The sequence below is a fragment of the Cricetulus griseus genome, chromosome 8, assembly GCF_003668045.3.
Source record: "Cricetulus griseus strain 17A/GY chromosome 8, alternate assembly CriGri-PICRH-1.0, whole genome shotgun sequence".
Lineage (NCBI taxonomy): Eukaryota > Metazoa > Chordata > Mammalia > Rodentia > Cricetidae > Cricetulus > Cricetulus griseus.
The window spans coordinates 21,789,531-21,811,114 of NC_048601.1; the positions used below are offsets into that span (position 1 = coordinate 21,789,531).

At 46.7% G+C, this 21,584-nt stretch overlaps 1 protein-coding gene and 1 long non-coding RNA gene across 2 annotated transcripts; one reads left to right on the forward strand and one right to left on the reverse strand.

The window, feature by feature from the left end:
- Window positions 1-32: 32 nt before the first annotated feature.
- On the forward strand, window positions 33-6,144 carry LOC118239233. Its single transcript, XR_004770931.1, has 2 exons — window positions 33-215; window positions 2,398-6,144. It is a non-coding gene; the product is annotated as an uncharacterized LOC118239233 (long non-coding RNA).
- On the reverse strand, window positions 2,134-21,404 carry C1rl (complement C1r subcomponent like). Its single transcript, XM_027428223.2, has 6 exons — window positions 21,260-21,404; window positions 20,481-20,712; window positions 7,609-7,798; window positions 5,579-5,686; window positions 5,361-5,435; window positions 2,134-4,124 (listed from the first exon to the last, which is right to left on the reverse strand). The coding sequence occupies exons 1-6, from the start codon at window positions 21,340-21,342 to the stop codon at window positions 3,352-3,354; spliced, it is 1,461 nt and encodes a 486-aa protein (XP_027284024.1). The 5' UTR covers window positions 21,343-21,404; the 3' UTR covers window positions 2,134-3,351.
- Between the last annotated feature and the right edge of the window lie 180 nt (window positions 21,405-21,584).

Consider the following 21,584-nt stretch of genomic DNA (forward strand, 5'->3'; position numbering starts at 1 on the left):
TGTTGCTGGTGCCACCTGGTGGCCCACACGGGGAAGGGCGGAGGAAACGGGATCGGAATTTTTAGGGACAGGAAACATTTGGTTGGAGGTCCAGACTCCGGAGTTTCTAAATCTGATTAGCATTTTCTCCGAGACTTTCCTGGAGGCGGCTAGCTGGGGTTTATTCGAGGTTCCTCGTCAAAGGCATCACAGGCCATGGAGGCTATGCTATCAGGGTATGCTTTCCCGTTGATCCCATGTTCCTACTCAGCCTAGGAGTTGTGGAGCAGGAATGGCTAGCTGGAGGGGGAGGAAGAGTTTAGTTGCCACCGGGCCCTGGCCTGCATTGCTCACGAATGACATTTAGCCCTCGATGGGGAATTGCTATGTCTCAGGACTCTATCAACACTAGACTTTGAGTCTCCCCCTACTCACACCCCCAGCCCCCATCACGGAACTCCGGCTTGCCAGTGAGCTTAGATCTTGAAGACAAGGGAAACACATAGGGGAAAAAAATCTTTTCCTGGGCATCTGGTCAATTTGAGTCCTTAGGGATACAATTGCTCAGCACTTCAAGCAAAGGGTGTGGCTTCAGATGGAAAAGGGAAACCAGGTTCCAGAGACAGCTGTACTGTCCACAAGGACATAGTGTCCCATTAAAAAAACTCACTCCTATGTCTACAGCATATACCTTATGTCATTTTGTTCTGTGGAGGCTTGGGCTCAGAAAAGGCCTCCCAGCCACTCTCCCCTACTAGTTTGCTTATGGGATTGATTATGTTAAGGGTCAGACTGTGGATTTCAAGGACTCACATAGATGGAGCCAGTCTCCCAATGGACAGTGACCAGTCATCTTGTAATGTAGCTGGAGAGCAGGCACACACAAGATATAAGAACTACCAAGGTCTGGAATGTTTCCCCAGCAGATCTGCATGTTGGAGCCGAGGCATGATGGCAGTGGCAGGGTTGGTCCATGAGTTTAGCATGATAAGAGTCACGGTCTTGCCAGGTCAGGAAAGACAAATGAGAGGGAGAAGGAAAGTGACTAGATCAGAAGACAAGGAAGAGGGAATCTTGTCTAGAGAATTGCCTGTTGGCATCCTAAGAACTGTGTGTGTGTGTGTGTGTGTGTGGAGGCAGAGGCAACAGGTAGAGAGGAGGTGGCCCCCCAGTAAAGCAATTTAGCTGAAGCAATCCCATCATAGGGATTCTGAATTTTGTCAAGATGCCAGGTGGACACGACCAAAAATCGCCAAATCTGGACCTTACCATTTCAGGTCCAAATCACTTCAACTCTGTTCAAAGTTTCAAATAAAATTGAAATCTGTGTCTGCATATAGAGCTAAAAACAATTACACATATCTAGACAAATATATGTAAATATTTTGCTTTGTCAATAAGAAAATATATAATTTTTATAAAAATTTCAATCATAAGGATGGTATATGCTTATTACATGAAACTTAGCCAGTAGAAAACAAGAGAAAATTAGTCAAAACCTCTCCACCTAAAGCAACTTTCTCTTTAGTATTTTTAGAATACTTTTACTTTAAACCTATTTATTTTTAAGCCGGGCGTTGGTGGCACATGCCTTTTATCCCAGCACTTAGGAGGCTGAGGCAGGCGGATCTCTGTGAGTTCGAGACCAGCCTGGTCTACAAAGAGCTAGTTCCAAGTCAGCCTCAAAGCCACAGAGAAACCCTGCCTCAAAAACAAACAAACAAACAAAAATTTAAAGTTGTTATTTGTTTGTATTTTATGTGTATGAATGTTTTGCCTGCATGTATGTATGTGTGCCATGTGTATCTGATGCCTGTGAAGGCTGAAGAAGGTGCAGGGTACCCCAGAACCAGAGTCTCAGACAGTTGTGAGCTTCCATTTTTTGGTGGTTTGGTTCTGAACCTGGGTCCTCTGGAAGAGCAGCCAGTGCTCTTAACCTCTGAGCCATCTCTCAAGCACCTAGATCATTTTTTTAACAGTCTTTTGAACTGTGCATAGGGTTTAAAAAGCAGTATCAACCATATTTAGATCCTGCCACCTATTTATTTATTTATTTATTTTCTTATTTATTTATTTTCAAGACAGGGTTTCTCTGTGCAGCCCTGGGTGCCCTGGAACTCACTCTGTCGCCCAGGCTGGTCTAGAACGGCATGGCACCACCTACTGGCTATTTTTTTTTTTTTTTTTAAACTTTTAAGATGAGATCAGGCTGCTCTGATCCTTCTTCCTCAGCCTCCTGAGTGCCTGGGACTTTAGGTGTGCGTTACTTGCTCAGCTTGGATCCTGCTGTTTTTCAAAGATAAACTTAACCCTGGACCACAGAACACCTTTACTCTCAACACTTCGTTCCTTCTCTTTCATGGTATCCATCCTCTATTCTGTTGTGTTTCATTTTTTTTCTTTTCACTGTCTCCTCAGGCTGGCGGTGCCCTTGGTGATGAGGGCCAGCAGGAACGTGAGAGAAGGCTCCTTCCCTGGGGCAGAGTCTGGCAATGGAGAAGGAGGCGATGATGAGGTAGGTCTTGAGGGCAGCTGAGAGGTATCCCTGAGAGCGTGCGGGGAGGAATGCAGCCTCAATCAAGAACCTGCCGTGGACTTCCACAAACTACCATCTGTATCTTTCCGAGCTTCTGTTTCCTCATTGTGAGACACGGATGGAGGCTCACACGCCCTTTGCCAGCACGGTGCCAGAATCTGTCGAGATAACAGGCAATAGTCTTGGCTCACAGGAGATGCAGGAAGCTTTACTGTAATTGCATGCAGGAGCTGTGATAGGTGGTGAAGCCAACTGCTTCGCACATTTGAAGGTCGACAGAAGGGTCTCTGGAATGTTTTAGAGATACAATGCAGTTAAAACCCCTTCCTCCACACTCCATCTGAATGAGGTGATAGCCGTTCCACAAGTAAATGCAGAAAAACAAAACAAAACAAAACAAAACTGTCAATAGATGAGGTCGGGGATTCAAAAAGATGCCCACGGTGACACTGCCAAGTTTAACTGTGCAGATGTTTATAATCCCAGTGTTTGGGTGGCTGAAACAGGATCATTGCCATGAGTTTGAGGCCAGCCTGGGCTACAGAGTGAGATCCTGCCTTGAACAAGAAAAAAAGATGTTCTAAGCAAGGGTTGCTTAGATGTCCAGGGCTTCCCTGGTACAAAACCCTGGAAAGCTGAAGGCGAGAAGCAGGCAGCGGGTGCGGCTTCTGATTTGGGATGGTGTAGGTTCAGGGGAGGAGGCTTTCTCCTGGGCAGTGGGTTGATGAATCAGTGACTTAAATAGGGTTCCCTGACCCCAAGTGGACCGACCCTCACTTCTGCTCGTCCTTGGCTGGGACCTCCACAGTGCTGGTCCACCGCTCAGGACCCTGGGGTCAGTCTTTACCGTCCATCACCCTCTTGATCCAGTCCACGTAGCTGAGTACTTTGGTGTAGAAGCCGTATCCCTTGCCACACCCGATGCCCCAGGATACAATGCCTGTGGCCACCCAGTGGAGAGTACGATTGTCCCATACCACGTAGACGCTGCCACTGTCCCCCTGGCAGACGCTATTCACCTGATTCTCGTCCCCAGCACAGAACATGTTGTCAGAAAACACCTCAGTCCTCTGCTTCTGGTGGAGCCAGGCCTCACAGGCCTCCCGGGGAGCTACAGGCAGCTGTGAGTATTTCAACTTTGTCGTTAACCAGCCCATCTCCACACCAAACCCGCTGACATAGCCCCACAGGCCGCTGTGGTAGAGTGTCTCATTGTCGGGCAGGCAGACTGGGAGGAGGTTGGGGCCCAGAGGGACACTGTGTTGAAGCTCAAGGAGGGCGATGTCCCCGTTGAAATTGTGGGACTCGTGCTGGCGGTAGTCTGGGTGAACCACGACCCTGCGGACAGGGTGGTTCCCCAGTTTCAGCAGCTCGTCTACGTCTGTGTGACCGAGAAACACTTCCACACTCTTGTTCTTTCTGAGATAGACGCTGTCTTTGGGGTAGATGGTATGGGCAGCCGTCAGGATCCATCTGTCACCCAGCAGGGCTCCGCCCCCACGACCGTAGATACTGGTGAAGGCTTGCCAAGGGAAGTTGCCCAGCTTAGCTGGGGAAGAACCAGAAGTCTTTGGGTTCTGGGCAATGGGGATGACTGGTCTTCCACAGACTGCAAGAGAGGAGAGGGAAAAGAGCAATCAGAAGCTGCAGGAGATTAGAGACCTGTGAGGTGCTGTGGTGGGTACAAGGAGGCTCCCAGGTGGGAGGAGGCCACCAGGTATAAGGAGGCTACAGGTGCCAGGAGGCTTCAGGTGTGAGGAGGCTCCAGGTGTGAGGAGGCTCCAGGTGCCAGAAGGCTCCAGGTGTCAGGAGGCTTCAGGTGTGAGGAGGCTCCAGGTACCAGAAGGCCTCCAAGTGTGACTCTGCAGAGTACTGATGTGAGCAGTGAATCAATCTTACAACATGGGGTACAAATCCTTGACACAGCAGGACAGTAGTGCCTTCCCGTCTGCTGCCGCAGACATCTTTGAGCCATTCCTTAGCTCTGATGGGACTATCTCTGGTTCCAAGTTTGTTTTTAGTGCTTTTCGCCTGTTTTCTGTGTCACTCCCTCCTCTATAACATCTCCCATGCCATCCTTCCCCAACCCAGGCTGCCCTTAGAGTGTTCTGTGGGTCACATTTGGTTAGGGGGACAGTGCTTTCATTTGAAAATATGGATTTCACCAGGCATGTGGGTATAGGCTTGTCATCCCAGAATTTGGGAAACAGGCTACATATCCTGGGGAGTTTAAGACCATTCTGGGCTTTATGAGATTGTCTAAAACAAAACAAAACAAAGCAAAATACAAAAACACTACCACCACCAGCAGCAGCAGCAACATCCACCACCACAACAAAACAAAACACCAAAAGAATGATGGGCTGTTGTAATGTGGATGACCTTGAAAGCACTGGGCTAAGAAGAGAAACCAGTCTCATAAATTGTGGTTCCATTTGTATGAAAGGTTCAGAATGGACAAATCCATAGAGGTAGAAAGTAGACTAGTGATTAACAGGGCATGGTGTGTGTGTGTGTGTGTGTGTGTGTGTGTGTGTGTGTGTGTGTTTTGCTGGGGATTTAACTCAAGGCCTTATGTATCTATAAGACCTCATGTATCTCAGGCAGGTGGTCTACCACAGAGCTATCCCCCGCCCCCCATCTCTCTGAGCCATATCTTGACCTCTGGAGAATGAGGGACACGCTCCTTGCCTTTTCTTTTCTAGGGCCTCTTTAAATCCTTTTCTTACAAGGTGAAGCCTTCTGCCTTCTCCTCCATTTCTATCCCAATGCTTTCTATGTCCCAGCCCTCCCAGCCCTGCTGGCATCTGGCCACTGCAACAGTGCTAGGCAGGTAGCTACTCACCTGGCACACATTGAGGAACCTGTTCCTTATCCTGTCTGTCCTTCCAAGTCCCCAAAGATGGGCAGTTGAATGTCCCTGTGGAGCAGAATGAGGGACAGCAAAGAAGTAAGCCAAGAATTTGGAATGTCCAGCTAATAGAATGGGCACTCAGAAGGCCTCGGACCTTTTTGTTGGAGCAAGACAGATGGGAACTACTTCCTCAGCAGGTAGGGACTCACCAGTTTGTTTGGCCTCATAGTAGGGATCTTGACAGTGGTTCTGAATCCTGGGACAGTCAGCTCCAGGTGTAGTGACAGCCTCAGAGTCTCCATTGGGCTGGTTCACAGCTGTAGAGGATCAGCGGCTCTTAGGGTCTCACAGAGACTTGCAAACTGGCAACTTGGGGGATGATTCTGGCTATGTCTGTATGGTCAGTGCACAGCTCAGCCATGTCTGTATGGTCAGTGCACAGCTCAGTTGTGTCTGTATGGTCAGTGCACAGCTCAGTTGTGTCTGTATGGTTAGTGCACAGCTCAGTTATGTCTGTATGGTCAATGCAAAGCTCAGCCATGACTGTATGGTCACTGCACAAGATTGACTCAACAAAATCCATGCTGGTTTCCACTGACCAGGTTTTTAATACTCCAACAGCTTGAAAGCAACTGTGAAAAGTAAGTTGTTGCAGAATATTTGTTTAACTGTGCAAAGATGTGTTGCATTTCTTTAACTATGTAAATGGACATTGTATTGTTTACATTGTGGAATATTTGCTTAATAATAAAGATGTGTTGCATCTGTTTAATTAGGTAAAGATGTATTGCTTGTTTTGCATCACCTGTCTAAGGTACCTGATTGGTCTAATAAAAAGCTAAATGGCCAATAGTGAGGAAGAAGGTATAGGCAGGACTTCCAGGCAGGGAGAGTAAATAGGAGGAGGAATTTAGGCTCAGGGAAGAAAGAAAAAGCGACGACAGGGACCAGACAGACAGACAGAGAGGAAGTAGGAAAGTAGGGCATACAGAATGAAAGGAAGGTAAAAAGCTCTAGGTGAAACATAGATGAGTAGAAACCAGTTAAATTAAGCTAAAAGAGCTCGTGGGACAAGCCTAAGCTAAAGGTCGAGCATTCTTATTAATAAGTCCCCGTGTCTTTATTTGGGAACTGGTTGGTGACCCAAAGAAAATTCCAACTACAGCTAGTTGTAGAGAAACTGGTCTTTCCAAATGTAGATGGTGGGTGTATTAATTAGCAAAACTTCTCTGGAAGGAAGTTAAATAACTTCAAATTTAAAAAATGCAAATGTATTGTAGCCTAGCATATAAATTTCTAAGAATTTACCATAAAGAAATTCTCACACCTGTGCTCAAAGATGTGCATACAAGGATATACACAGCCTCATTGTTGGTGGCAAGAAAGTATCTATCCATAAGAGAAGATTACATGTTACTAAAAACACAAAGGGTTAATGCTCACCACATTCACAAGAGATGGCCTTTAAGATGCACCGAATTTGGGGCTGGAGAGATGGCTCAGCAGTAAAGACCATTTACCGTTATCCCAGAGGATCCAGGTTCAGTTCCCAGCACCCACATGGCAGCTTATGACTCTAGCTCTAGGTGATCTTTCGTCCTGTGTTGGCTTCTGTAGCTTCATGGTGCACAGATATACATGCAAGCAAAACACTCATACTCTATAGTAAAAATAAATAAATCTAAAAAAAAAAAAAAAGCAAATAGGTCTTCACAAAAGGGCACATTGAACGTAAAGAGTGGTAGCCCCAGGACATTCTGTGCACTATACAGCAAACAGGTGCAATGTATCTTCAAGGATGTGGAATGTGGAAGAACATCCAGCAGATGAAAGCAGGGCCATTTCTGGAAAGTGTGACAGAGACAATGGCCTGAGATCCAAGGAAGTCTTACTTTTCACACCTTAATTGAAAAAGTATTTATTATGTGTAAATATTATCTTCCAAAAAAAAGTGAGTCACTGTTTGAAAATCTAGAATTTCACTCACTACCCTGGCTTTCTGATTCCCTTTGATCTGCAGACAGGGTCGGTGCACTTCCCTGGAATTAATGGCTGCAGCCAAGCAATGACTGCCTCCTAGCTAGGCTGCTCACTATCAAGGTCAGCACCGGACAAGGTTGGAGTCAGGTCAGGTAACCCCAATCCCTGAGCCTCCCCTGTCACTCACGCTTCCACTTGGCCCTTCAAGGGGCCAGGGGCCAGGGATGGGCTCTGCCTAGGCTCCAGGAGGGAACCTCACCTACAGCTTGGTAGAGAGCCAGGAAACCTTTGTGGCTGTGTGTGATCTTGTTCTGGGAAGGAGAGTGTGCCCGGAAGGTCAGCCGCAAACTCCTCCCAGAGGACACAAACTCCCTGTGCCCAGGAGTGCTCTCCAGAGAGGAAGCATGCTGCCCGCACAGCCAGATGGCATCTGTTCCTCTGGTTGAAATCTGAAAGAGGAAAGAGAGGACAGGAAGCATGGGGCAAGCCTGTACCACTGGCCACAGGATGCAGCCATGTCTGCCCTCACTCCAGCTCTGCCTAGAAGCACCCCCGTGGAACTCAGAGGCTCAGGTCTGGCTGAATGAGCCTTCTGTCTTGTTATCGACTCCCAAGTTTCCCAGAGTGACCTTGTATTTAATTCTGTCTTGCATCTACTCTAATTACCTTGTAAAACTCATTCAGCTTTCCTTCTTCCAGAAGATTCCTTGGGAATCCTGGGCTTTCTGCACTTCTCACTGGATTGTGAATTCCAAGGAAAGACTACATCTGCTTTGTGCAAAATTGAGTCCCTGATGCTTGTAACTAACAGGCCCCCAGACCTTAGCACAACTGACTCCATGATGGAAGTGCTACTCAGGCCATAAAACTCAGCACGTAGACAGTATCACCTGCTAAAATGAGAACAAAGACCTAATCCATCAAAATCCACAGCTCTGGGAAAGTCTCTAATGTACTAACCTTGTTTTTTTTGTTTCTGTAGTTCTGCTTCTGGCTAACTGTTCTTGTTAACTGAAGTATGTCAACCCAGAATGTGGGTTTTATGTTTTAAAGCTCACCCTGAGAAAGGCTTGGGGCTACACTGGAACCCCAGTGTAGCCATGACTGGCTAAAAAAGACTTTGTATCTTCCTTTCCTCTTTCTTTCTTTCTTTCTTTCTTTCTTTCTTTCTTTCTTCCTTCCTTCCTTCCTTCCTTCCTTCCTTCCTTTCTTTCTTTCCTTCCCCCCCCTCTCTCTCTCTTTCTTTCTTTCTCATTATTTCTCTATGTAGCCCTGGCTGTCTTGGGACTTACTCAGTAGACCAGGCTGGCCTTGAACTCAGAGATCTGCCTGCCTCTGCCTCCCAAGTGCTAGGATTAAAGGCGTGCACTCTATTGGCTTAAGCCCATGTCTGAGTAGTCTTCTCTGGTGAATAACCCACAACATTTCTGGAAGTTCTACCGATAAAGACGCAGGGGTTCTCAGATGCCCTCGGAACAGATGGTCAAGGGGCTCTTAGGGATATGAAACTGGTGATGTCCCAGGTCCCCAGGACCCCGTTTGATCAATGCCTATCTAATGATGCTTCAGAGGAGTCTGACACTTCCGCCCCAAAAGGAAGCAAATTAGAAAGTTGCCTGGTTTGCCACTTCCAGAGGCAATCTGGGTAAGGTGTCTTCTGTTTGCATACATAGGTAAGGTTGGACATGGCCCCACCCAGGGTCTGGGATTCAGGTGAGATGTCACTGGATCCCCTGTCTGTTCAGGTGTATGAGTGTGAAGTGGCCACCCCCCCCCCATTGCTTTTACTCTCTCTCTCTGTTTTTCTATACATTTCTAGCAATTGTTTTCCTGTATTGACCAGTGGCTTTGCCTGGTATGACCCCTCTCGACCAGGGAGGGCTTAAGAGCCATGCCTCTTAAGGATCTGAATCCTTTTGGCTCTGCCAGGTCACCCAGAGGCATCAAAAAGTCTTTCACCTGTCCCACTCCTGGAGTGCTTGCTTGTTTGGCTACTTGGCTCCCCTTATGGTCTGAGTAGGTCTGGACTCTGTGGAGGTGGGGACGGGCCAGGCCTCGCTCATTCAGAGTTCCCTGTCATCTAAGCAGGATGCACACAGGGAGGGAGGAATAGTTCCCCCAAGGTGAGCATTTCCTCAGTTCCTCTGCCTGCTCCAAGCAGCCCTAGGAAAGGGAAAAGTAAGTTCTACTCTTCCCTCTTTCATGGTTTGTGCGTTCTTCTCAACCAATGATCTGCATAATTGGAAAACTAAAAGCAACTGCCCCTGGGCCTGGTAAGCAGAACCCTGCTAGACAACGCAGCCTATGTGGAATGGATTTTCCCTTCTGTTCAACACAGACTTTAAACAACTCTCACTGGGTTCTTTTTAGAAGTATTAAAGACAGCTGCTAAAGAGATTTCCTTTGTCACCTAGTCGTCCCCAGATATTAGAAAAAAAAAAACTTTAAAGTTAAAAAAGTCTAAATGTATAAATAGGTCCCAATTGCTGGAGTTAACTCAAAAGGTGTTTAAAAAAATTGACTGAGAGATGAGACCTTTCTCATACACTGAAAGCGACTATCACGTCTCTTGTGATGAGACACAATTACTTACAGATACCCCGAAGCATTTTGTTGTCTTGCCCTCTGTCAGAAGAATATCTCCTAGCTGAAAGTGTTGCCACTCATCAAAAGATACAGTTGGACTATCTCTCAGATTTACAATAAAGATTCCCAGGGGTATGGGCAGAAACCAACTCCTCAAAACTGGCCCAACACCAAATTCCTATAATAGTTGAACTAACCAGTTCAGCTACCCTTGTTCCAATTAAACAACACTCAACGACCCTGGAAACAAAAAGTGACATTGCAGTCCATACTGCCTGACTTGGAGAGACAGGCATCCTGGTGCCCTGCCAGTCACCCTGGGATACACCTTTCCTGCCTATGAAGAAACCCGGGACCTCTGGTTCTCATGAGTCCGATTCTTCCAGAGAAACAGGTATCCACTGTCTTAGACCTGAAAGATGCTTTCTTCAGCCTCCCACTGGCAGAGGTGGGTTAACCATTATTGCTTTTAAATAGACAGACCCAGAGGGAGGTTACAGAGGGCAACTTACCTGGGCCAGGTTGCATCAGGGATACAAAAATTCTCCAAACCTGTTTGATGAGACACTAAATCCTAACCTCCTGCCCTGCTGTCAGAGGTTTCTTAGGGCCATATTCTTAGAATATGTAAATGACTCATCCTATCCTCTAAAACTAGAATTATTGTGTGTGATTTATATTATTGTGTGTGATAGAATATTATTTTAAGGTGTGTGACTTTTGTTCATGCTGCATTTGTTTAGCTCTGTGACACTGTGTTACTGTGCCTGTGTAAAGCACCTAATAAAGAGCTGAACACTCAATAGCGAGGCAGGAGCAAGGATAGGCGGGGCTGGCAGGCAGAGTATAAATAGGAGGAGAAACAAAGAAGAAGAAGAGTCCGAGAGAATGAGGAGAGGAGGCTGTCAGGGGCCAGCCAACCACTCACAGAGTAAGAATGAAAGTAAGGTTTACATAAGAGAGGGATAAAAGCCCAGAGGAAAAGGTGGACAGGTTAATTTAAGGTAAGAAAAGTTGGCTAGAAACAAGCTAAGGCCAGACATTCATACCTAAGAATAAGCCTCTGTGTGTGATTTATTTGGGAGCTGAGTGGAGGAACCCCCCAAAGAGTACAAAAAAGCCAAAAGAGTGTAAAATAACATTGGACACCAATTTGTTGTTTTTCTTTGTAAATTGTTGCAGCCTTTTAAGCTACAGCTACCTATTGAACAACTTCCACTCTGCTGCTCTCAGCAGCAGCTAGGCCACAAGAACCGAAGCCTGAGGGAATTCTGTTCCCAAAGGCACCGACTCTTTCAAAGTTACTAAGGAAACTTATTTAAATCTCTGTCCTTCTAAAGAACTCAAGATTCAAAGGCTGAGGTAGAATCCTGCTTTCCAGAGAGGCTGAGCAGCAAGCACAAGTCCTTGTGCTTTTTCTCTCCCTTCCTTATAAACACTTCTCTGCTTGGGCTTCTCCCTACAACTTCCTGTCAGCTCGTTGCTGACCCAGCCAGCTTCCTGACCTCAGGTGAATTTTATTTAATCAAACACAGCTTTACATCATTAAATAAATGTTCCAGAGCATAAACAAAAGTAACACTTTAAAATAATATTCTACAACAACAAGGAGTTACAGACCCTGGATTACAGAATGTCAGCTAAGAAAGCCCAACTTTGCTTATCAGAGGCTACCTATCTTGGCTACCAGCTGAGGGGAGGCAAAAGGAACCTGCCTGTCTCAGAGGCTGCCATCACCCTTCAGATCTCAACTCCAAAGACTAACAGACATTTCCTAGGTGTAGCTAGGTATTGCCACCTCTGGATACCAGAGTTTGTGGAAATAGCAAGGCCTCTCTACACCAGCACAAAGTGAGGCTCTGGCTCCTTAATCCAGACTGAGACTAAGCAAAAGGCACTTGAGACTAAAAACAACTCCAACTTCTGCTCCAGCCCTAACACTTCAGGTGTCCCCAAACCTTTTCATCTGCTTGTCCATGAAACAAAAGATGTTACAAAAGGGGTTGTAACCCAAACTCTGGGGCCATGGAACTGCCCTGTGTCATACCTGTCCAAAAAATGGACCCTATAGTTACATAATGGCCCACCTGTCTGAGAGCTGTGGCAGCTACCGCTAGTCTAATTAAAACAGACAAGCAAGTTAACTCTGGGCCAGGCTCTTATAACTCACAGCACACCATGCTGTTGAGGCATGATGTTTGTGACATTCACCCTATGAGGAGTGCCACAACACTGGCTGTCTAATGCCTGTGTGGCCCTGAACCAGGCCCTGCTCCTGGACCACTCTCCAGTCCAGTTTGAGAAACCCACCACCATCAAATCTCTCTACCCTCTCTTTCCTGATGATGGCCTTTAGATGCTCATCCTTGACTGTGATGATGAAACCAGGTATGTGGGAGCTGCAGTAGTTACTTTAACTGAAATAATCTGGGCCTAAACAGGGTCCCTCAGCCCAGAGAGCAGAACCGATCTTTCTGACCCAGGCTCTCAGATGGGGGGGGGAGTTCATCACTGTATACAGGGACAGTTTTTGATGCTTTTCCTACTGTGTACACCCACAGTATGATCAGCAGAGAAAGAGGGCTTCTCAGCATTGGGGAAAATGACATGAAAAATAGAGAAAATCTTGGCCCTCCTAGAGGCTAGTTGGCTTCCTCTATAAGTTGATATCCTCCACTGAGATGACGTATAAAGATGACTCCTCTGAGGCAAGAGAACCGGGCTGTTGACCTAACTGCCCGACAAGTGGCTGTAAGGCCAGTGAGGTCTACCGATATTTTCATGACATACCCCGATTCAGTGCTGCCTGTGAGTCCATGGTACAACCAAGAGGAGATAGAGAATGCAAAAACAGTTAGAACCCACAGGTTGATGGAGGACACCAGAGGGAAAGCTCATTCTCCCAGAAACAACTGGGAGGACTCTGGTGACTGACCTTCACCAGGCTACTCATCTGGGGTCCACACTTTCTGAGTTGCTCAGACCAAGATATATTATACATAGATTGGACAGCCTGGCATGGGATGTCTCAGCCAGATGCCAGGTTTGTGCTCAGGTAAAAAACCAAACCAAAACCAAAACCAAAACCAAAAACAAACCAAACCAAACCAGAGTGCCCTATGCAGGAAAGGTTCTGAATGAGAGGCCAACACCCCGGTGAACTCTGGGAAAGCTGGCTTCACCGAGATCCTGCCTGCCACAGAAGGATGCAAGCACTTGCTAGCTTTTATAGATACTTTTTCCAGGTGGGCAGAAACAGTCCCCACCCAAACTGAAACTACTCAGATAGCAGCTTAAAAGCCCCTCCAGGAACTGGTTCCCCGATTCGGACTCCCACCTAGAAATGGGGTCCAACAACAGCCTAGCTTTCATAGCCCAAACATCTCAATTAATAGCAAAGGCTTTAAGTATGGATTGGGAACTTGATTGTATATATAGACCTCAGAGTTCTGGGCAGATCAAAAGAATAAACAGGATATTAAAAGAAACACCAACAAAACCTTCATTAGAGTCCAATGAAGGTGGGATAGACCTCCTTCGCTTTGCTTTGCTTTGCTTTGGGCCTGCTGCATCCCACATAGGGAGGGATTTCCCCACTGTGAGATTATGTGTGGAAGACCTCCCCCACTGAGCTTCCCAGGCTCAGAGACCAGCAGTTGGCTCAACTCTCTAACTACAGGCCCTTCAGTCCTCCACAAATGCTATTCATTGGACTATCCAAAAGACCCAGCCAACCTCTGAGTCTACCATCAGTTTCTTGTTTCAATCTAGTGATACTGTCTGGGTCAAGCAGGTAGCCAAAGGGATGCTGGAGCCCACTTAGAAAGGATGCTTCACGATGACTTTTTCTGCTCCAATTGCTTCAAAGGTAGCTGTCATTACAGTATGGATCCATCACACCCAGGTCAAGAAAGTGGAAGCTACAGCCATGGCTGCTGCCACAACTGCCAAATGAACTGTCCCCAGACTATGGATCCATTAAAATTAAAGTTACACCAGGTCCCAGGCCCTTCCACTCTCTGCCCCTTCACTTCCTTCTGAGTCTTATTTTGGTATGAATACTACTAGGTCATGGTCCAATGCTCACTGCCCTCAGGTCTGGACCTGGGAACTGAGGAACACAGATACAGGAAAGGCATTAGACGTGACCACAGACCAGCAACCTGTCTGTATTCATTTGACCTTTGCTCACTGATGCCCATTTTAAATGTTTGATTCATTGGAAAATAAAAGAAAGAAAGAAACAATTCGGGTGTTTCCATTTTGAGACAGGAACCCAGAGTTTATAACTCTATGCCTGCCCTACAGCTGGGACCCCTAGTTGCCAAGAACAAGGGAGTTTCCATTGCAAAAACTGGGGTTGTGAAACATAGGCTTCTTGGAAAATTCCTTTAAAATGAAACTGGTCTGTGGGAGACAGGGAAAACTTGGGAAATCAGACTTTTTGCTACAGGAAGGGACCTCAGGGATAGATTTAGATGGCCCCTTAATAGGCCAGGACCTATTTCTGAATAAAGCAACAGTTGGATTCCTTTGCAGAAGTAGTCCTACAGAATTGGAGAGGTTTAGGCTTTCTTCTCATGAGCTAAGAGGCAGGGGTGGTGGGGTGGGGGGTACTGTGTATGACTTTAGGAGAAACCTATTGTTTCTATGCTAATCAGGAGTAATTAAAACAATCTTGCTATGGTTGGCCAAAAGCCTCAAAATTTTCAAAGATATAATCAAATAGTTGATACCAGTTGTCTGTTCTCTTGGACCTGCTGGCTAGCTACTCTGCTATCAACACTAGCTGGGTCTTTGATTCTTATTCTGATTGGACTGACGTCTTAAACTATATGACCAATTATGTATCAATTCAGTAAAATTAATGGTCATTGGGACCAACTACACGTCTTTAGAGCAGGATCAGCCAATATTTGACTCGTTCACAAAGACCATCCGGGAATGAACAGGCCCCAGACCTTAGTAAGCCCCAGATGTTAGCACAACGGACTCCATGGTGAAAGTACCATCCAAGCTGTAAAACTTAGCACGGAGACAGCACCACTTGCCAGAATGAAAACAAAGACCTAATCCAACAAAGTCCATAGTTGTGAGAAAGTCTGTTATGTAGTAACCTTGCTTTTTGACTTCTGGAGTTCTACTTCTGGCTAACCATTCTTGTTAACTGAAGTATGTCAACCCAGGACATGTTTGTTTGTTTGTGCTTTTTCTCACCCTGAGAAAGGCGTGGGGGTACACTGAGACTCTGAATACCCCGTGTAGTCTCCTGCCGGCCAATAAACTTTCTGAGCAGTCTTCTCCGGTGGATGCCCCACAACAGTGCTCACCATGGTGCCTCTAGCGCCACCGCTTTGGATTAGAGTGTACACACACTAAGTCCCAACCTGTCACCTTCCACTTTCCTGAGTAACTTTCTACAGCCAACATCTGTGAAGCAATAGAGTCTCTGTGAAGACAGCCTAGGCTTCATGCCCTTTCTAGTTTCTTCTTGGGTACCCTTCCTCTTGTTCTATTCACTCTACACAAAATCCTTAGAGTGTGTGGGAACCCAAGGTCATAAAAAATACACGATGTGGGCGTTCTGGGGACTGGATGATCTTGCTTGTGATGGGATCCAGGGCCTTGTGTATCCCAGGCAAGTGTTAAACTCCAGCCCCTGGTTTTTGGAGACAGGGTCTCCCTACACGGTCTGCGGTGACCCCCAACTCTGTATTAACTCACATTTCTTGGATGATGCTCCTGCCCCCGCCAGCTCCTCCTGTCTCTCCCCTCCCCATTTTCTTCTTTGACACTGTAAGATTGGCCTCAAATGTGTGATCCCCCTGTCTCAGCCCTCTGAGTGCTGGGATTACAGATGTGTACTGCCACATCTGATTTATTCTTGGTGGTTTTGTTTTAGGCAGATTTCCATGATGTAGTCCAGGTTGGCCTGGAACTCAGTATGTAGCCCAGGCTTACACTGAATTTGTGACAATTTCTGCCTCAGCTGAACACCTACCACACTGGCATCTTGCTAGCTCTCCATTCTCCCATTCTCAACAACGACTTGTCCAGCCTGATTCTCACGGTCACGTCACCGAGAAGTTGGCAGGAAAGCGTTTCTCCATCACCACCAATGTCTTGCTCAGATGTGCCCACGACTGATCCTTCAACATCAACGAACGGAACTCCTCACATTTAGGAGACAGAAAACACTTGGTCTAGAAAACATCTTCCCTGATTGACTTGAGTGTCAACCCTCTCCCGTCTTCTCCCCCTCACTCTGTTCCTTGTCTTCCCTTCCTATTTACTCTCCCCCTCCATCCCTATTGTCTGTGTTCTCTCTCTGCATGTATGTGTGCTCTGTGTGTGAGGGAAGAGGGGAGGAAGTGAGCCGGGAGGTGCATACATCCATGAGTACAGGTGTAGAGGTCAGAGGTCAAAGCTGGATGGCCTCCTTTATTGGTCTCTACCTTATTTCGCTGAATGTAGGGCCAGCCATTCCAGCTAGGCTGGCCGGCCAGTGAGCCCTGGGATGCACCGGTCGCAGCCACACCCTGTCTAGCACTGGGGCTGCAGCGGTGTCCTGTCATGTCTACCTTTTGTGTGAGTGGTGGGGATCTAAACTCTTTGCTTACGCAGCAAGCCCTTTACCCTCTGAGCCTCTCCCAGCCATTTTTACTTTTTCTTTGTTAGTTTTGAGTCAGCATTTCATGTAGCTCATGCTAGCCTCCAACTAGCTGTATAGCTGAGGGTGGCCATGAATTCTTGATCCTCTTGCCTCTATGTCCTAAGGACTGGGAGTATAGGCATGCACCATCATGCCTGGTTAGCCCTCCAGTTTCTTTTTCACTTCTTACCGTGCACTGTCTGTTAATTAAATTACTCAGGCTTCTAACTAGTAATGCAGAGTCAACATATGACTGAGATTCTTCTTAAATCTAGATTTTGCTCTTTATCAACTCACTGTGGGATATGAAACTTTCTTTTCTTTTGTGTGACTTTCTCTGGAAGCAGAAAGGAGAGAGAAATCATCTCCTTGACCTTGAACTCCTCAATGAAAAGGGAAGAGTTAGTCTAGGATTAAAACTGTCCATGATTAAAGAGGAACTGGGCTCACAGGAGGTGCCCAAGAGACACAGGCTGAAATGAATATCGCCATGGCCAGTTAATTCAGAAGCTGTAAGTACATGCATTTAAGGGCTGAGGATTTTGCTGAGTGGCAGAGCTCTTACCCAGCAAGTGGGAAGCCCTGGATCAGAGCCCCAGTGCTGCTGTTGCCCCAAGAATTTAGCACTGGGCTCAGGGCTTGCCATGCATTTATGCTTCAGAATAATACTGTACACTGTGAAAATGTGTTGTTCTCATTGTTAGTAAAAAGCTAGATTGGCCGGTATCCAGGCAGGTAGTATAGGCTGGACAACCAAACTAAGGACTGGGAGAAAGAGGGGCGGAGTCAGAGGAGACACCATCAGATGCAGAAGAAGCAGGATGTTTAGAAAAGGAGGCAACAAGCCATGAGCCACATGGCAGAGGGTAGATAAGGAACATGGGTTAATTTAAAAAGTAAGAGTTAGCTAGTAATAAGCCTGAGCTATTGGGTGAGCATTTATAATTAATATTAAGACTCTGAATGGTTATTTGGGAAGTGAATGCCAGGATGGGAAAACTCCACCTACACATTTGTCTCTTTCCTACTCCAAGTCCCACCAAGATGACACCAAAGACCTACAATGGTGTTGCTGGTTTTTCTTTCCAGCTTGGTCCCACAGGTGATTTGCCCCAAATAAGTACACAAAGACTTATATTAATTATTAAAATGTTGACCAGTGGCTATGGCTTCTTATTGGCTAGCTCTGTCTTAATTATTAACCCATTTTTATAAATCTATGTATTTTCTTGTGGTCTTGGCTTACTGGAGAATGCCTGGACCTGCTACTCCATTGGCAGCTACATGACAGACATCTCCTGGCTCTTCTCTGCCTCTATCCCCAGCATCCTCTCATCTCCTAGCCCCGTGTATCTTCCTGCTTCTACTGGCCAATCAGTGTTTTATTCATCAACCAGTAACAGAAACATATATACAGAAGGACATCGCCCATCACAATGGCATGCACAGCCAAGGACAGAAAGAGTAAGAGGAGATGACGGCTAATAACAGGTGAAAGCTAGGGTGGAGATGGCAAAGTGGAGAACCGAATCTGAAAAGGTGGAGACCAACACAAAGCCAGCAGGTTCTCGACACTGAACTGTCACTTTCAGGGTTCAGCAGAACCGAGAATCTTTCAGGAAAAAGATGAGGGAAGGCTGATGAGAGGCCAACAGACTAGAAGTCTGCGTGGGAAGACCTCAGGATACTATATCCTGGTCCCCACCCTATGACCTTGGTAGTAGATGTGAATTAAACCAGAAACCCTGGGTTGAGGTCCCAGGTACACTTGACAGAGGAGGTAAAGCCCAGTACCCAAGGCAGAGGAATAAAACGAAGGCCGACCAGCCACCGAGAGGCATCTATTCCTCGATCCCTGGTCCCAGCTTGTTTGCAAAATGATGGGAGCCCTGAGTAGGAGACTGGAAGGGACCTTTCTGGGGAAAGGTACTGTCCCAAACAGAAGACATCTACATACTGAATTCCAGGAGGCTCCCAAGACACCTCTGTCACCCTGTCACAGCTGTCTACTATGATCTGGCTATTTGAAAGTGAATGTGCTAGGGGGTGGGTCACGTAAGAGGTAATTAATATTTGTGCCTTTATTATGGGGAGTGGGTTAGTTATTGCGGACGTGTGTTCCCAGTGAAAAGGATGAATTGGGCCCTATTTCTCCTTGCCTCATGGTGCTTGCTTGCCATTCCACCATGATATGACAGCCCGAAGCCCTCTCCTCACCAGTACTTTGCTCTTGGACTTCCCCTGTCTCCAGACCATGAACAAAATAAACTCCTATTGTTTATAAATTACCCAGCCTATGGCATTTGTTACAGCAGCAGAGAATGAACTGAGATATCGTTTTCAAAGCCATCATTTGACAGCTTTTAGCTATTCACATAGACCTTTAAATCAGCAGCTTCGAGTTTCAATCTTAAATGAAAATGGTCAGGTAAATATTATTAGATGTTACAAGAAAGTCTCTCAGACAAGGAGCAGAGGTGGAGACAAGCAAGCAGTGGAAAGAGACATTGGATAAAACAGTGATAGTTAGAAAACGAGAAGCATTTAAAACTAATCCCTACGAGAGGGGAACAAGCAAATACTGCACACTTACGATAAGAACCACATATTTAGAAAGAACGAGTCCTTATGAAGAAACCATCAACTAAACGGTTTGCATATAAAGATGAAGACATTGGGACTAAAAGTTCAGTGGCAGGGTGTTTGTCAACAGGCAAAAGACAAAGAGTTAAAGACAGAATGGAACAGGGAACTAAACTAGGGAATCGGTCCACAAGGAATGATAGCTGAAGCACAGGGAAAACTGGTGGCTCACAACCACCTGTAACTCCAGCTCCAGGGCATCTGGTGTTCTCTTTTGTGCTCCACTGGTACCTACCAGCACATGTACAAGCATATCATTTGCACATATGAAGGAAGACACCAGTGGAGACAGCTAGGTCAAAAATGATTGTCCCTGGGGTAGGCTGAGACTATTCTTTCTCATTATAATCCTTAAAGGACTCTGGCTTTCATTTCCTCCTTCCTCCCCCTCCTCCTTTCTCTATACAGGGAATTGGATCTAAGATCTTGGCAGGCCTCTACCAATGAGCTGTATTCCTAACTATAAAAAAAAAGTGTTTTAATCAAATTATAACCAAAGCACTCAGAAGGCTGAGGAAGGAGGATTGTGAGTTCAAAGCTAGCCTGAGTAAGTTATTTTTTTTTGTTTTTGAGACAGGGTCTCCCTATATAGCCCAGGCTGGCCTTGAGCTTGCTCTGTAGACCAGGCAGTTCTTGAACTTTTGATCTTTCTGCCCCAGCCTTTTAAGTTCTGGGATAACAGGCTCAAACCACCAAATCTGGCTGTGATGTTTGACTTAAAAATTGTATGTATGTCTTATTTTGACATAAATAAAATTTAACCCGAAAGATAAATAACACTATGATTTCAAAATACTCTTATTTTGAACAGTGCCCTTGCTGTAATTTTATGACATCTCCTCCCAGGTGAACTTGGTCTTTGCTTGACAGTTCAATCATTCGTCACTAATTATGTGCAGTCTCCTATCCAATAGAGCAGGCATTCAACAATACCTAGAGATCATGTGGCCCCAGACCTTTGACTAGACAGTAGACCAGCCATTTTTATGTGTCTCTTTGTAAGTCCTCAAAACCCAGGGCCTACCCTGCAGCCCTCTCTCTTGCTTGGTGGATCTCAGTGGGTTGCCAGGGATGGAGATGGTGGTGGGAGGCTGTGTACTGGGTGGACAGGCTGTTGCTTCCCAGGTTAGTTAGGTCCCGGGACCTCTGACTCAGACACTTAATCCCTTCTTTAGATGGGTGATTCAGGGCAGAGCTAAGTCCCACTGCCCATGGGAGACTCCCTCCCCAGACCCCCTTGCCCAGCTCACTGTGACAGAGTCCCCTTCACAGCCTGGGGACGGCTCTATATCAAAGTCCTGGAAGACCAGTCTCACGACAAACCCTTCTGGAGCCTCAATATCAGTGTGGCTCTCCTGGCCTTTGAGATATGGCTCTGGGTATCCAGGGGACGTCACTTGCTGTGGTAGCTGCTGGGCCAAGAGCACAGAGGCCTGAGTAGGGCAAGTATGGAGGGTTCCCCAAAGGAACAACAGCCAACACCTGTGAGGGAGTGGGGGAGACAAGGTGAGGTCATATAGCTCTACCAGAGGCCTATGGATATATTCGGTTGTAGCCAAGGGATGGTAAGGGACCGAGAGGCTTGGGGGCCAGTAGCTGTGTCCTTAGCCCCAGAGCGTGTGCCCATCCTGATGTCACTTTCCTCACCCGAGTCTGAGGAGATTCCTATCTAGGTTCCTCTACAGTCTGACCTCCAGGACTGCAGGGTTTCTAACCTGTGAAGACATTGCTATGGCCAGTCTCATCTAAGCCAGGTGGCCCCCTGCCTCAGCTAGGCCTAATCCCATCCTGGAGTACAAGTTAGGGGGCATTTAAACATGACTCCTGGCTCAATGCATTGAACAGACCACTTTTAGATAAATTCAGTTCCCTCTGGGGCGTTCCCACACACCCTCCCCACCGTGTGTGTGTGTGTGTGTGTGTGTGTGTGTGTGTGTGTGTGTGTGTGTGTGTACATATGAAACCCTGTGTCCTGCCTCCTCTCTCCCTGCCCCTTTCCTCCTTCAGTGCCCTCTATGGGCAAACTCACATCTTGCCCAGGCAGGCAGCTTGTGGAGGGAGAGCTCCACAGGTGGTTTCCAGCTCTGGGACCCGGCCTCTGGAACCTGACATCTGGAACCAACTAGAGTGCTTGGCCCAGGCCAGGGAATAGGAGGAGGTGGGGCTAAAGGAGGCCCTTTGGGGAGAAGGCAGAAGTTACTGGAAATGAGTTAAGATACTCTGGGTTCAGTGCCACCTGCTGTCAGACTGAGGAATAGCTCTTACCGGAATTGAAAGGAAAACTTTTTCAAAACCACCCCTGGGGACAGAGCAGAGTGGAGAGAATTGACCCTTGACCCTTGTGCTTTTTGCGG

What these genes read in the sequence shown, in the direction of transcription:
- C1rl (XM_027428223.2), bottom strand. Translation starts at nt 21,342, where the DNA reads ATGTCAGGTTCCAGAGGCCGGGTCCCAGAGCTGGAAACCACCTGTGGA. An exon ending in GGCTCTCTACCAAGCTGTAG is followed by an intron (nt 5,687 to 7,608) that starts GTGAGGTTCCCT and finishes GATCCTCTACAG; the next exon opens with CTGTGAACCAGCCCAATGGA. An exon ending in GGTTCCTCAATGTGTGCCAG is followed by an intron (nt 4,125 to 5,360) that starts GTGAGTAGCTAC and finishes CCTCTCTTGCAG; the next exon opens with TCTGTGGAAGACCAGTCATC.